Genomic DNA, 14,820 nt, shown 5'->3' on the forward strand with positions numbered 1-14,820 from the left:
TAAGTGGTGCAGCAGCATTAAAGACAGTACAATCTGCAACACATATCTCTCTGTCAAGACCATGCTCGAGTGTTCACCTAAACACCTAACCTCCTCATCCTGTGTGATGTTTCTTCTGCTGCCACTGTGACTGTGTTGTTGGTGAGTGGATCTACTGTTCATTCCAAGAGTCTTTGGAAAACAGGACTTGTTTCAAAAGCACCCACACATCTCTATACTATCTGTATTGGATAGAGGGTGTATTATATATATATTTTTTCCATTTGAAAAACTACTAAATAATTTACCCTACATTATCAAATAGTAGCATCTGCCTTAAGAGAGAAGACAGCCTTTATTCGAAAGTTTATTTCATATTTTAGTAAGTAGCCTTCATGTTCTTTCTGCTTCTGTTTAATTTGTGGTTTATGCTCTTTGCTGCTAATGCAACAATTGTTCCATTTGTCAGCATACATTTCTACATCAATGTCAGGACAGCAACAGTCATATTATACTTACCACTTTGCTGCTCTCACTTTCTCTTTTAACAATTAAAATTCACCTACTGATTCATTTCAGTCAGTTCCACTTTGCCGTTTTTTTGTTCAGTGGTAAGATACTGTCAGTGACAGTCAGTACTTTCTGCACAGAGGTTTCACATGAAACAACCATCCAGCACATCAAATGGAAGAAGCCGTCCCTTTCCTGGTATGCTTTTAGTTTGAAACATCTGCAGGAAGTGTTAAGTTTCACTGACCCTTAATTAACAGTTATTGACAAAACGTCAAAGTAGAATAACTGATAAAGAATTAGATAATGAAAACTGTTAAGAAGAGTTAACAGTTAATCTGAGAGGAGCAAAGCAGAAAATATCAACCCTGACTCCTACAAATTATATTTATATATTACTAAATTGTTTTTTTCTAATTACATTGTTCCAGGAAACACAATCACTGCCTGGATAACAATCAGAGGCTCATTTATATACCACAGCAGAGTCACAGGGAGGAGGTTGGAGTGCATCAGGGGCATATAAAATGCAGGGCATTGATGCCAGAGACCAAGGTTCACTTCCTGAGTCCTATGTGTGGTTAGTTTTAGGCAACAAAAGCATTTTTGTTAAGGTTAAATATTAAAAAAAGGTTATGATTCAAGTTGCTGTGGACTTTTTCTATATTAAACAAAGACCATAATCTTTCCATAACCTTAACCAACTTACTGCCAGTGTCTGAACATGTCAGTGTCCATGAAAAGGTTTGATAATGCAGTAGTCACTACCAGCAGATATTTGTGGGGGACACAGCACACCTCCCTTTTGTTTTCTTCCAATTTCTGTGAAAGCCCAAAGGAGGTCTGGGCTTAATCAATGATAACCTCTCACCTCAAGAATATGGATGTATATTCAACTTCGGTTTGGATATGCCTTCAAAGGTAAACTGAGAGTCCTTTCTCCACATTAAAGTGTCAGTTTTGACTCTTCACAGGACGGTCACAGGACAAACTCCTCCCATTTTACCTCCAGAGACTCCCCAACTGTGTCAGGGAAAAGGAAATTTGTGACACAAACTAAAAACAACTACATTCTTTGGCAACTCAAATCTCAGGAAACACTGGATTAAACGACATTCACTGAAAAAAAAGAGAGACTGTTTTACCACAATTTAACCTAATCAGTTTGTTTTGATGAGTTGGGATCAAATTCTCTTTCTCCCTCCCTCTAACCATGCCTACACACAAACACACACACACCCACACACACCAACACGATTAACCTCCTCCTTTTGTTTTTCACTCTGGTGTGACTTCAGATAAGGACATTTGCCAGATGTAAGTCGTAAATTAAGGGAAGGCTTGGCTTGCCAGAAGTTTGATTCAGTGTTTACAAAATATATAACCATCCTGTAACCTATATATTATTGGTCACAAACTAACTAACTAACTAACTCTGAAATCTCTGTGATAAAGTATATCTGAGATACACATATTTAGCAGGGATGTGCAGAGAGCCCAGTATTTGTATTTGTATCTATATTTGTTGAGGCAGAAAAAATATTCATGTTTGTATTTGTATTCGAAAAAAGGTGGAAATAGGTGTAAAAATCCAGTTTTTGTTTTTATTACGCTCTTAATTTTGGATAATAAAACGTTCATGAATAAACTTTCAAAGGTCCTCACTCTGGGTCTCAATCTCAAGTCTTCCAGATCATAGACGACTGTGCTGACTACTGAACTAAAACCAAGTGCATCGCAAATATGCAAACAGACCTCTACTTATTTATACACCCATAACACAAAGATAGTGTGTAACATGTACGGAAGACCTTCAAGGGTGATTAGTGCTTTGCACTTTTCATTTATTGCCTTTTTTTTAAAACCTAACTTTGTGGAAAGGAGAAAGGGAGCAAAAGGTTATGGAGAGTCCCTTGAGAGCACTTTGCATGTGACAGTAGCTCAGCTTTATCTCTGGGGAACACCCCCAACTCCAGGAATAATGTCCAAATAAGGAAATGTGCATCATGTAGCAGGTGGATGTGACTCCCCTGGTTGAGACCTGCTGATAGACGTAACAGCAGAGCAGAGAAGAGAGACTGAGATAGTGATGTAACTTACCTGCGCACTGATATTTGACTTTTTTTTTTTTCTTCCTGAAAACAAATAATTTTAAAAATATTTATACGAAATAAATTAAAAACCCACTATTTGTGCTTTGCCAAATAACGTATTTGAATTCGGACACACCCCTAATACTTAGATTGAATTATCATACACTACATGTACCACAAGTGCCATCCAGTGGTTAAGTTTTATACAGCTTTGAACACTGAAGAAGAGGCCTCTGCAAATACAGTATAATGTTTTTTGATGATGATATCCACTAAATTGCTATTAAACTCTATATAATTTAGTAGAAATTTGATGTGTATAAAGGATTAGTTTGATAAGTGAAGAGTTACCATTAATAGTTATAAAACAGAATTTAGTTAACATTAGTAGGTTTGTAAAACAACTATAGCATGTTTTCATTAGACTGTATGAATTGCTGTTTAATCTTTGTGTATGAGAATATGTTAATAGAAGTATAGTCAACAAAGATTGCATTTTAATTATTGTATAATCCAATCAGGGGATTCAATTCAGGTATTGTGATAGTGATTGCATTATAGATGTGTGTCTCTGAACATTTGAGTAATGTATTGAACAATGCAATTCATCTTTAAATGTGAATGACCATGGTGAAACATGTAAGATTTAATTTAAATTTAATCTCTTGTAATCAAGTCAGAGAGATCATGTGTTTTCTCTCAGACAAATGATTTTCTGTTTTGCACAGGACAAAATCCATCTCCACCCATAACACGCCCCTGCTGCAGGCCAGAATAAAAAAGGCCTCTGCCCAAGGCTTTGTGCACTTCTTCCTTTTTGTATCTCAAAGGAGACGCACGTCAAGTCCCTTTAACTTCTCTGTACTTTTTTCTTTTGTACCACGTGATCTCCTAAGCAAACTTTCTTTTCTTTTAAGCTACGTACAGTATTGTAACTTCAGTGAAACAAACTTTATGTTGAAAGTCTTTCATGCTTAATGTCTTAAAGTATAGTTTTATTTTGGTTATTTAGTAAGAAAGTCAGCATAGTCAGTCCAGAGGCTTCAAAGCAAAACAACTCGCTCTCCATGGATCAAGACATCTTCAACGCTGTTGCCAGAGACAACCATATCAGATCAGACTGTCTCCTCCGTCTAATGGTCAAACCCTGTGGTGATTCAGCGAATCACCTAAAGAAACTGTTAAAACACTTTGACTTAAAGCCCTCCACGCTCATGAGCAGAAACTCCGCTGGGAAACCCCACACCTGCTGAAACAGCTGATTTCTCAACAACCCTGAGGCAGCAAACAGTCTGCTGGGTTAACAGTTCACCCAAAGATCCCCTCTATGAAAAAATATGACATCTCCTGATCTCCACCTGCTTTTGTGATTAAGAGTTGGTGTCATTTGAATTGAATTCTCCAGTAAATTTTAAGAGAAGTTGGTTAGTTAAACTACCTCAGCCTCAACTAATTCTCTGGTAATTATGCTATTATTCATTCACATTTCACCAGCCATTCATAACTCCTAATACACCATTTATAACATATTACATTCATTCTGGTTGATCATTCATTTATCTGTTTGCATTAATACCTCATTTATTCACTGTTAACCATTTTAGTTCAATAAATATGCATTTACCAATATGTTGTTGTCTGTTGCTTTAATCTAAAGCAGAGAATTAGATCCCTGTATTGTAACACACTACTTCAGATGAGAGATTGATAAAAAAAAAAAAGACAATTTTTTTACATTAATAAATGTGGATGTTCCTACATATTGTACTGCAAGATCGGATATTTTGGTGGAAAACTTAACACTGTATGGTGCATTCAATATTTTTGTGACTTGCCAGATATGTTAATTAACAACATTTCCTCATTATGTTACGAGAAAACGTAATCCAGCCGGCATTATGTTTGCTACAAAATGTATTTGCTGTTGCAAGTTAGTTGTATATAAACATAATTACTATGAGACAGGGTTGGAATATGACATGAGTCAGTTGTACTGATTGAATAGTCTTTTTCACAACAGACATGATGACTACCTGCAAAAGCACGAGTGGAACTGATGACTTTAACAATGGCTCCATTCCATTCAAATGTCCTGGTAAGCAATACTGGTGATAGCAACTGGCCTTTATTGGTTCATGTTGGCCACTATTATTTGAGACTCATCATTTGAACCAGCTTTTCTGTGAGGATTCACTGAAAGCTTCAAAAATTCACATGTAAAGTGTTGTGCATCTTGTACATAAAATACCTGATTCACATATGAACATATGTTTTGAATTACAAATGTCTCAAATGAGTATTATAAATATTATTTTCATCTTAAAAAATAAATGGTAAATACAGTACAGATGCTTGGAAAGTATGAAACAATCAGCATTTACTTGAGGATTTTTGTAATTTTTTGTAAATAGATATGTAAATGCAAAATCAAATGTTTTAAATTGCTTGAGACATTGTACAATATCATATTTGTGGACTAATGTTTTTTATTTGCGAAATGCATTTATAAATCTTACTTCTTAAGTTCATATTTATTTGAAATGTAATGAAACCAAAACTAACCACACATTTGAGTATGGGAGTTTTTTAAGATGATGTAAGAAAATCCAACACTATCCTTTAAGCTTGAACGTTGTTTTTCTTGGGAATAAAAAATGTTGAAGGAAAATTGTCAGAACTTTTTAAAATAAGTTAAATATTAAAATCCTTAACATTATTATATATTTTAATATTATATTATTAAAAATCCCAGTTGTTAGCTAGCTACAGCAATGCATTCAGATGTTGCATTCAAACTTTGTAATGAGAAAGATATGATGCTCATTGGTCACTTTGAACTCTCTCCTCATTCACAAGCAGGTACAGCAGTTACTGCATCCATCCTTAAACAGACTCCCTTGCCAGCCTCCTTAGTGTCCATTTGCTTGCAGTCATAAAGAGCAAAATAAATAAAAAAGAACCAACAGAATAATGGCAAATCAGATCTGACTGCCCACAATACACAGCTCTCCTTGGCTTTTCTCCAGAACATTAAGCTACGAAGGGTCAGCCAGAGCTGCTGCTGGGGCTAGGAAGATGGCTTTTTGTTTTTCTTTTTTTTTGGCAGCTGGGTAAACTCTAGAAGTGGATACAAAGTGGAGGACCTCCCATTCCATCATGAACACACCCTTGCTCAGTGACACCACAGTACAAGGCCAAATTGACAGTCATCTCCCATGGGTCCGTGCAAAGGCACATGTCTTGTAGCATGCCTGTTGGCTAATTCAGCATGCTGTGAAAGTGGGGTAGTGTGATATCGCTCTGAGGCGAGGCTGGCATGCACCGCTTCGCTGACTCTGAGCACAGAGATTCAAGACTTGTCATTGGATAAAGAAAGGAGAAAAGGAAAGACGAAAGATGCAGAATAAGACAGTGTGAGAAAGAATGCTCACCCTCCGTAAGCTGGGATGTGGGGCGGCGGAGCAGCCGCCCTGAATGTGTTGTAGACGGTTCGTCCTCGACCTCGTAGGTGGGCACCTCTATATGCTGCTGCTGCACTGGCTGCTGGGTAGGGAAAACCTGGTACTGGAGACACAGAACAGCAAATGATGCACATCTGCCCTGATGTCACACCCCACACCCCACCAAAGAACACAAAATGTCCACTTAAGGCAGGTTATTGAGGTAGAGTGCATGTTATAGCATAAAGAACTGTACACCTGTAGTTGGCATTTGAATCCTAGAGAGAATGTCTAAAATGTTATCCAATTTCCAGTTGTGGAAAAGATGTGATGAGAAAGAAAGAAATAATAAAGAGTGAGAGTGGCAATGGAGTGGAGCTATTGCAGTGGTATTGTTATTAACTTATAATTAATCTTAATGGGGGTTGACTGACACAAAGCTTAATTTGAGAGCTGGGGTGACTGAAGGTTGAGAAAGAGATCGAGGTGCCATTTCCAACCCTAATTATACATCTCTTCAAAAAGGGGATCTAATAAAATGCAAATAGAAACAGTGAATCATTCATTGACCTGATGAAAAATGGAAGGTTTGAGCCAAAGGATAAGAGTTTCTCAAAGAGAGACAAGGAGAGGAGTAAGGCTGGTAATTGTTCCTATTCATCTTTTGTCACCTTGATTTTATGACCCAGTGGCCTGGTGACCCTGCAAGTCACACTAATGACTCTTCCTAACACTATTCTACTCTGCTTTTGATGCAACCTAAATGAAAGGGAGTACTTGGCATACACAGAACAATTTGCAATCATTAGAACTTGTATAACACCTGGGATAATATTTACTAAGGATTAGCAGCGTTTACGTTCACACTAAAGAGTCAAGTCTGTCCATATTTACTACAGGCCTGTGCTACTGCCTACTATGCTGGCAAAAAGACCAGCATTAATTACATTACTGAGTTGATAAAAGAGCTGTTTTTACATCTTTTGGGGCATATCCCAAATCAAGTCTCAAACCCTTTAGGACAAGACCAAGTGAAGTCACAAGGATTTATAAGCAAATTGCAAGTCAAGATACACATCAGAATAATTTTTTTCTGTCTAAAGGTCCCTTACACTGTGTGATGTTGGGCTGTTGAGATGAAAGTTAACAATGGTCAGACAAATGTGGTAAAATCTTTGGTCATCAATCTCACAGTTTAACTGCTGCTAATGTGTCTGCAGAGCCAATCAATCGGAATACATCATCAAATGATGCGTATACAAAAAAAGAAAAAGAAAAAAAAAGAAAAAAAAAACACACACACACAAATGCACACACGTCATGTCACACAGTAACAAAGATTGCAAATAACATATTTTGGTGATTTTTTAATTGAAAAGATGTAAACAATCTCTCTAGGATATGGAAAAAAGCAGAATATTTTCAATATTTTCTGAAAACAATAATGGGGTGCTGACATGCTGACGTGCTACGGTAAGCGTATTGTGTCATTTCCAGTTGCTGACTGTGGTTACTGTTTTTGCTGCTCCCAGCTCAGTTAACTTTGGTATATTTCTCACTACTGTAGATAAATACCTGCTGTATATTTAAACATACGCTAGTTCTGCTCAAGCACTCTTAGCTCTCTCCTTCCTTTACCGACTTTTCTTGCTAATCCCACAGTTGTTAGTTATCTTTAGCTCAGCAGTTAGCTTAACAGCTAAACCTAGTGAAACAGTTTGCAATGGCTTCTCTCTCTCCCTCTCACTCTCCTGTCAAATGTTTAGTTATATCTCTGCCTCCTTTAGTGAAAATGGTACGTGTAATAAATATAGTTTATTTGCAGTGTTGGAGGCGAGGCTCAGTGAATTTGAAGCGTGAATTCGCACCATGGAAAACCAATTAGTAGCTAATGTAGTTTGCCAGCCCCCAGTATCCGGTGTGGGCCGACCTAACGTAGCTCCTACTCCCCCAGTAGTTCCCAAGCAGCCGGGAAGCCAGGGTGGCTGAGTGACTGTCCGAAGGAAGTACAGCCCTAAGCAGAAGCCCATGGTTCACCACCAACCAGTTCATGTTTCTAACAGGTTCTCCCCACTCAGCAACATACCTGCTGAGAAACCAACTCTGACTATTGGCAGCTCCATAGTCAGAAACGTGAAGTTAGTGACACCAGCAGCCATAGTTAAATGTATTCCTGGGGCCAGAGCAAGAATCAAGTTTAAAACTGCTGGCTAAAGATAAACGTAAATATGGGACAATTGTTATTCACGTTGGCGGTAACGACTCCCAATTACGCCAATCTGAGGTAACTAAAATTAATGTTGAGTCGGTGTGTACATATGCAAATACAATGTCAGACTCTGTAGTTTTCTCTAGGCCCCTGCCAAATCTGAGCAGTGATGACATCACATATAGTCGCATGTCACAATTCAACCGCTGGCTGTCGAGGTGGTGTCCTGCAAATGATGTGGGCTTCATAGGTAATTGGCAGACTTTCTGGGGAAGACCTGGTCTGATTAGGAGAGACGGCATACATCCCACTTTGGATGGAGCTGCTCTCATATCTAGAAATATGGCTGAGTTTATTTGTAGACCAAAACCATGACAACCCAGAGTTGAGACCAGGAGGCAGAGCTGCAGTCTTACACGCTTCTCTGTGCTTCCGTTAGAGCAGTTACCCACTCAAAACCAAATAGAAACTGTGTCTGTCCCCTGACCACTTAAATCAATTAAATCCAAAGTAAACAGAAGAGGATTCATTCATAAAAATCTAATAAAAATTAAAACCACTACTGCAATAGTACAACAAAATAAGAGAATTAAATGTGGACTCTTGAACATTAGATCTCTGTCATCTAAAGCCGTATTAGTAAATGATTTAATCTCAGATCATCATATTGATTTATTTTGTCTTACTGAAACCTGGCTGTGTCATGAATCCACTCCCCAGTCATATTACCATTCACATTCCTCGAGACACTGGCCGAGGAGGTGGATTTGCAGCCATTTTCAATTCAAGCCTAAGCATCAACCCTAGACCTAAATTTAATCATAACTCATTTAAAAGCCTTATTCTTAGTCTCTCTCACCCAACCTGGACAACTTTACAGCCACTTCTATTTGTTATAGTGTACGGTCCTCCTGGCCTGTACTCTGAATTCTTATCTGAATTCTCAGAGTTTCTATCAAACTTAGCCCTTAGTACAGATCAAGTAATTATAGTAGGTGATTTTAATATTCATGTGGACGTCGATAATGATAGTCTTGGCACTGCATTTATCTCATTATTAGAATCAATTGGCTTCTCTCAGTGTGTAAATAAACCCACTCACTGTCTTAACCACAGCCTTGACCTTGTTCTGACTTATGGGATTGAAATTGAACATTTAATAATTTTTCCACAAAATCCTATTTTATCAGACCATTACTTAATAACTTTTGAATTCCCATTACTGGATTACACATCATTAGACAAAAATGTCCTCACTAGATGTCTATCTGATAGTGCTGTAGCTAAATTTGAGGAAGCAATTCCATCAGTACTGAATTCAATGCCATGTCCCAATACTACAGAGGACTCTTATGTTAACTTTAGTCCCTCCCAAATTGATAATCTTGTTGACAGTGCTGCAGGCTCATTGTGAATAACACTTGACTCCATCGCCCCTTTAAAAAGGAAGATAATAAAACATAAGAGGTTAGCTCCATGGTATAACTCCCAAACCTGCAAATTAAAGCAAACATCGCGAAAATTTGAAAGGATCTGGCATTCCACCAAAGTGGAAGAATCTTGCTTAGTCTGGCAAGATAGTCTTAAAACATAAAGGAAGGCCCTCTGTAATGCCAGAGCCACCTATTACTCAGCATTAATAGAGGAGAATAAAAACAGCCCTAGGTTCCTTTTCAGCACTTTGGCCAGGCTGACAAAGAGTCATAACTCTATTGATCCATGTATTCATGTAGCTCTCAGTAGTAAAGACTTTATGAGCTTCTTTAATGATGGAATTCTAACTATTAGAGATGAAATTCACCACCTCCTACCCTCAACAGGCACTGATTTATCCCCAAACACAGGAACCTTAGAAACAGTTGTAAAACCTGACATATATTTGGACTCTTTTTCTCCAGTCGACTTTCCTGAACTAACTTCGATGATTTATTCAGCTAAACCATCAACCTGTCTCTTAGACCCCATCCCAACTAGGTTGCTTAAGGAAGCCTTACTCTTAGTTAGTGCTTCTTTACTAGATATGAGTAGTTTACTAGATATATCAGTCTGTCTTTAGTAACAGGCTATGTACCACAGTCTTTTAAAGTAGCTGTAAGAATCCTTCTCTTGATTCAGGCATTTTAGCTAATTATAGACCTATATCTAACCTTCCATTTCTCTCTAAGATCCTTGAGAAAGCAGTCTCTAATCAGTTATGTGACTTTCTACATAACAGTAGTTTATTTGAGGATTTTCAGTCAGGATTTAGAGTGTATCATAGCACAGCGACAGCACAGGTGAGAGTCACAAACGACCTCCTAACTGCATCGGACAAAGGATTTCTCTCCATACTTGTCTTGTTAGATCTTAGTGCCACATTCGACACAATTGACCATCACATCCTATTACAGAGACTGGAACATTTAATTGGCATGAAAGGAACTGCATTAAACTGGTTTAAGTCCTATTTATCAGACCGATTTCAGTTTGTACACGTTAATGATGAATCCTCCATGAAGGCAAAAGTTAGACACAGAGTTCCACAAGGTTCTGTGCTTGGACCAATCCTATTCACCTTATATATGCTTCCTTTAGGTATTATTATTAGGAAACACTCCATAAATTTTGATTGTTATGCAAATTATATTGAATCCAATTATATTTATCAATGAAGCCTGATGAAACCAATCAGTTAAACAAACTCCAAGCATGCCCTAAGGACATGAAGACCTGGATGACCTGCAATTTTCTACTACTAAACTCAGATAAAACTGAAGTTATTGTGCTTGGCCCTAAACACCTTAGAAACACATTATCTAATGATATAGCTACTCTGGATGGCATTACCCTAGCCTCCAGCACCACTGTAAGGAATCTGGGAGTTATCTTTGATTAGGATATGTCCTTTAACTCCCACATAAAACAAATTTCAAGGACTGCCTTTTTTCACCTTTGCAATATTGCAAAAATCAGGCACATCTTGTCTCAAAAAGATGCAGAAAAACTAGTTCACGCATTTGTTACTCCTAGGCTGGATTACTGTAATTCCTTATTATCAGGCTGCCCTAACAAGTCTCTAAAGACTCTCCAGCTGGTCCAGAATGAGCTGCACATGTACTAACAAAAACCCATTTTAGCTTCGCTACATTGGCTTCCTGTAAAATCTAGAATAGAATTTAAAATCCTTCTCCTAACTTAGAAAGCCCTTAATAGTCAGGCACCATCATGTCATGAAGAGCTCATAGTACCGTATTACCCCACTGGACCACTGTGCTCCCAGAATGCAGGCTTACTGGTGGTTCCTACAGTCTTTAAAAGTAGAATAGGAGGCAGAGCCCTCCTCTCGTGTGGAACCATCTTCCAGATTCGGTCTGGGGGGCAGACACCCTCTCTATGTTTAAGAGTAGGCTTAAAACTTGCCTTTTTGATAAAGCTTATAGTTAGGGCTGGCCAGGCTCGCCTTGGATCAGCCCTTAGTTATGCTGCTATGCGCCTAGACTGCCGGGGAACTTCCCATGATGTACTGAGCTCCTCTCTCCTCCTCCTCCTCTCCATCTGTATGCATTCATGTACCATCAATGCATGTTACTAACTTGGCTTCTTCCCCGGAGTATTTTGTGCTTTCTCATCTTGCAGGAAACCCTGGGTTCTGCTTGAGGTTTGTCTTCTTGAGATGACTTTTGTTGTGATTTGGTGCTATATAAATGAAAATTGATTGATTGATTGATTGTTAATGCATATTTTCTTTTTATGTCATAAATTGAACAAATAAATAAATAAAAACATCATTTTGGCATGTGCAAAAGTTTGGGCACCCTACATAGTCAGTGGTTAGTAACACCCCCTCTGGCAGATATCACAGCTTGCAAAAGCTTTTTGTAGTGAGCGCAAAGTCTTTCAATTCTTGTATTTGGGATTTCCTCCCATTCTTCCTTGTAAAAGTCCTCTAGTTCTGCAATATTCTTGGTCGGTCTTGAATGCACAGCTCTACCCACAGATTTTCAATTATGTTTAAGTTAGGGGACTGCAAGGGCCATTCCAAAACCTTCAGCTTGCATCTCTTAAGGTAGTCCATGGGGGATTTTGAGGTATGTTTAGGATCATTATCCTGTTGTAGAATCCATCCTCTTTTCAGCTTCAGCTTTTTTACAGATGATGTGATGTTTGCTTGCATAATTTGCTGGTATTCAGTGAAATCTTCCTGCGCGTTTTTTGCAGTCAAACGGGGGTTTTGATTTGCCTTTCTGACCAGCATAGGAGTATATCTTGAGATTTTTCTTGGTCCTCCAGATCTCATCTTCCTCCAGATTCCTCCACGATTCCCCTAAACTGCCATCTCTTAATTACATTTTGCACTGTGGAAACGGCAAGCTGACAACGCTTTGCTATCCTCTTGTAGCCTTCACCTGCATTGTGGGCATCAATAACTTTCATTTTCAGAGTCTTACACAGCTGCTTAGAGGAACCCATGGTTGCTGAGTGTTTGCACAAATGTTTCGTTCAATTTATACCATAAAAGGTATATAATTTGTCAAGGGGTGCCCAAACTTTTGCATACAACTGGATAAAATCACACTTGACCTGGTAGCGAGCAGAGCAATATCATATATCATCAGTTATCAGTGGGCAAAAATGTGGGTTTTCAATTCCAAAGAATGTGACTGAGATCTAATGTATTTATTTCTCTTTCGTCCTCATCCTCCTGATCTCACAATGGGTGAGGAAGGTGTGTGTGTAGGTTACCAGTCCACAACTCTCATTGCATTGGCAAAACCACACCCACTTCTGAGTGATCCAGTTGCATCTGTAGGGTTAGATTGAAATCCCTCTCACAATCTGACAATCACACCGAAGTCACTCAGCAATTGGCCAGGTGTGCAGAGATGTGAAATTAGGATTTTAAGTTCTTTCTTGAGCTTTCTTTTTTATTCTTCACCCAAGTCCCATCCGGTGTACAATAAAATGCAACACCATGAATGCCTTCAAGGAGAGACTGTCCAAAGTGTAAGCTGTTATCCTCGTTTATACAAGTCATCGCATCTTGTCCCTCACTTTGACACCTTCAAGTGTGACTGTTCAGAACAAATATTAACACTTCTGTCCCCCTGCCCCCTTCTGTCATTTGTTCTGTACTGAAAACTTAAAATGACGTACATTTATGACGCACCATTAGCCAGATTAATAACCTGATTCTGGTGTTGCTACTGCCGCAGGGTGGGTGATGTTGCTTGCCACAGTGGGCTCATATCACGTGTGGCTGGGACTCACCGCCCTACATAGGAAAGACAGAGACGACCTCCTGGGAGCTCCCATAGCTCCAGACAGGCTCTTCAGGTCCATGTCTTCTCCTACTCAGTGCTTCAAGAGGCTGAAAGAGGAGAAGGCGCAGCTAGGCCGTCATCTGTCACTTGCGTCTTCTTCTAGCCAGAGAGGACACCCACCCCACAGAGGGCTGAATTGGAATATCACAGATTCCTGGCTGCTGTCCCCCAGCTGACCACCCATCAGTGCAGAAGGACCTGTGTTATAGGGGGTTCCCACATTATCTGTTTATGGGAACACCACTGGGTTGAGTGACCTCCTACATAGTGGTATTCACAGATGTGTCCCTGGCAGGGTGGGGGGGGGGCACCTGTTTGGGGAGAGTCATAGGTGGTGTGTGGCCTTCAGGGGAAAAATGACACATCAACCTCCTCCAACTTCAGGCAGTGCTCTTGGTTCTCCAACACATTCATGACTCTGATTCAGGGGAGACATGTAAGTAAGAACAGACAGCCGCACCACAGTTGCCTACATCAACAGACAGGGCAGAATCCATTCTGCAGAGAACCTGTTGGTGTGGGCCTCAGAAAACCACCTGTGTCTGAGAACCCTCCACATTCCGGGTCAGGAGAACAGGGGCACCGGCTGCACCCTGAGGTGGTGCAGCAGATTTGGAACCAGTTTTGGGAGAGCGGAAGTGGACCTGTTCACCAGTTGAAACAACACCCACTGCCCACTCTGATTCTCCCTGTTGTCGCAGGATGATCCACACTTGGTGTGGATGTGTTTGCACATGCACCATGGCCAAGGAGATTGCTTTACACCTTTCCTCCTCTTTGTCTCATTCCCCATCTGCTGGAGAGAGAGAGACAAGAGAGACTGATAGTCCCAGACTGCCGCTTGGTGCTCTGGCACATGGAGATGACCCAGATGTTGGCAGCCCAGCCCCGGTCCCTTCCCCATGTGTGGGGGGCTCTGTCCCAGGAGGCGGGCTCGATAGGCATGCTGCCCACATTGGGCCAACTTCTCCAGGCTTGGCTCCTGAGAGGGACAGGCTGATGTGGGCTGGACTGTCTGCACAGGTGGTGCAGACCATACAAGCAGCGAGAGCAGGATCCACCATTGCTTGCAACAAAGCTGAGTGGTGAGGATTTCAATGCTGGTGCGAGGAAAGGAGACTGGACCCCCTGACATGCGCAGTGAAATGTTTCTTACAGGGGGTTAAGAGACAACAGCCAGTGATGCATGTCTGGTGCTTGAGTCTTGGCGCTCGAGGCCTTGGTGACTGATTCCTTGGAGTCTCTGGAGTGCTCCTCTCTGAAGGCATTGTCAGTCAAGACAGATTTTC

General features: G+C 40.0%; 1 protein-coding gene across 1 annotated transcript in view; it reads right to left on the reverse strand.

Moving 5' to 3' along the window:
* rbfox1 (RNA binding fox-1 homolog 1) overlaps positions 1 to 14,820 on the reverse strand; it is a 203,714-nt gene that overhangs the window by 50,855 nt on the left and 138,039 nt on the right. The window contains exon 8 of the mRNA XM_044332223.1: positions 6,014 to 6,146. Within this exon, the coding sequence (XP_044188158.1) occupies positions 6,014 to 6,146 (133 nt within the window). The remainder of the gene's footprint in view (positions 1 to 6,013; positions 6,147 to 14,820) is intronic.

This window comes from Thunnus albacares, chromosome 17 (genome assembly GCF_914725855.1).
Source record: "Thunnus albacares chromosome 17, fThuAlb1.1, whole genome shotgun sequence".
NCBI classification, from domain to species: domain Eukaryota; kingdom Metazoa; phylum Chordata; class Actinopteri; order Scombriformes; family Scombridae; genus Thunnus; species Thunnus albacares.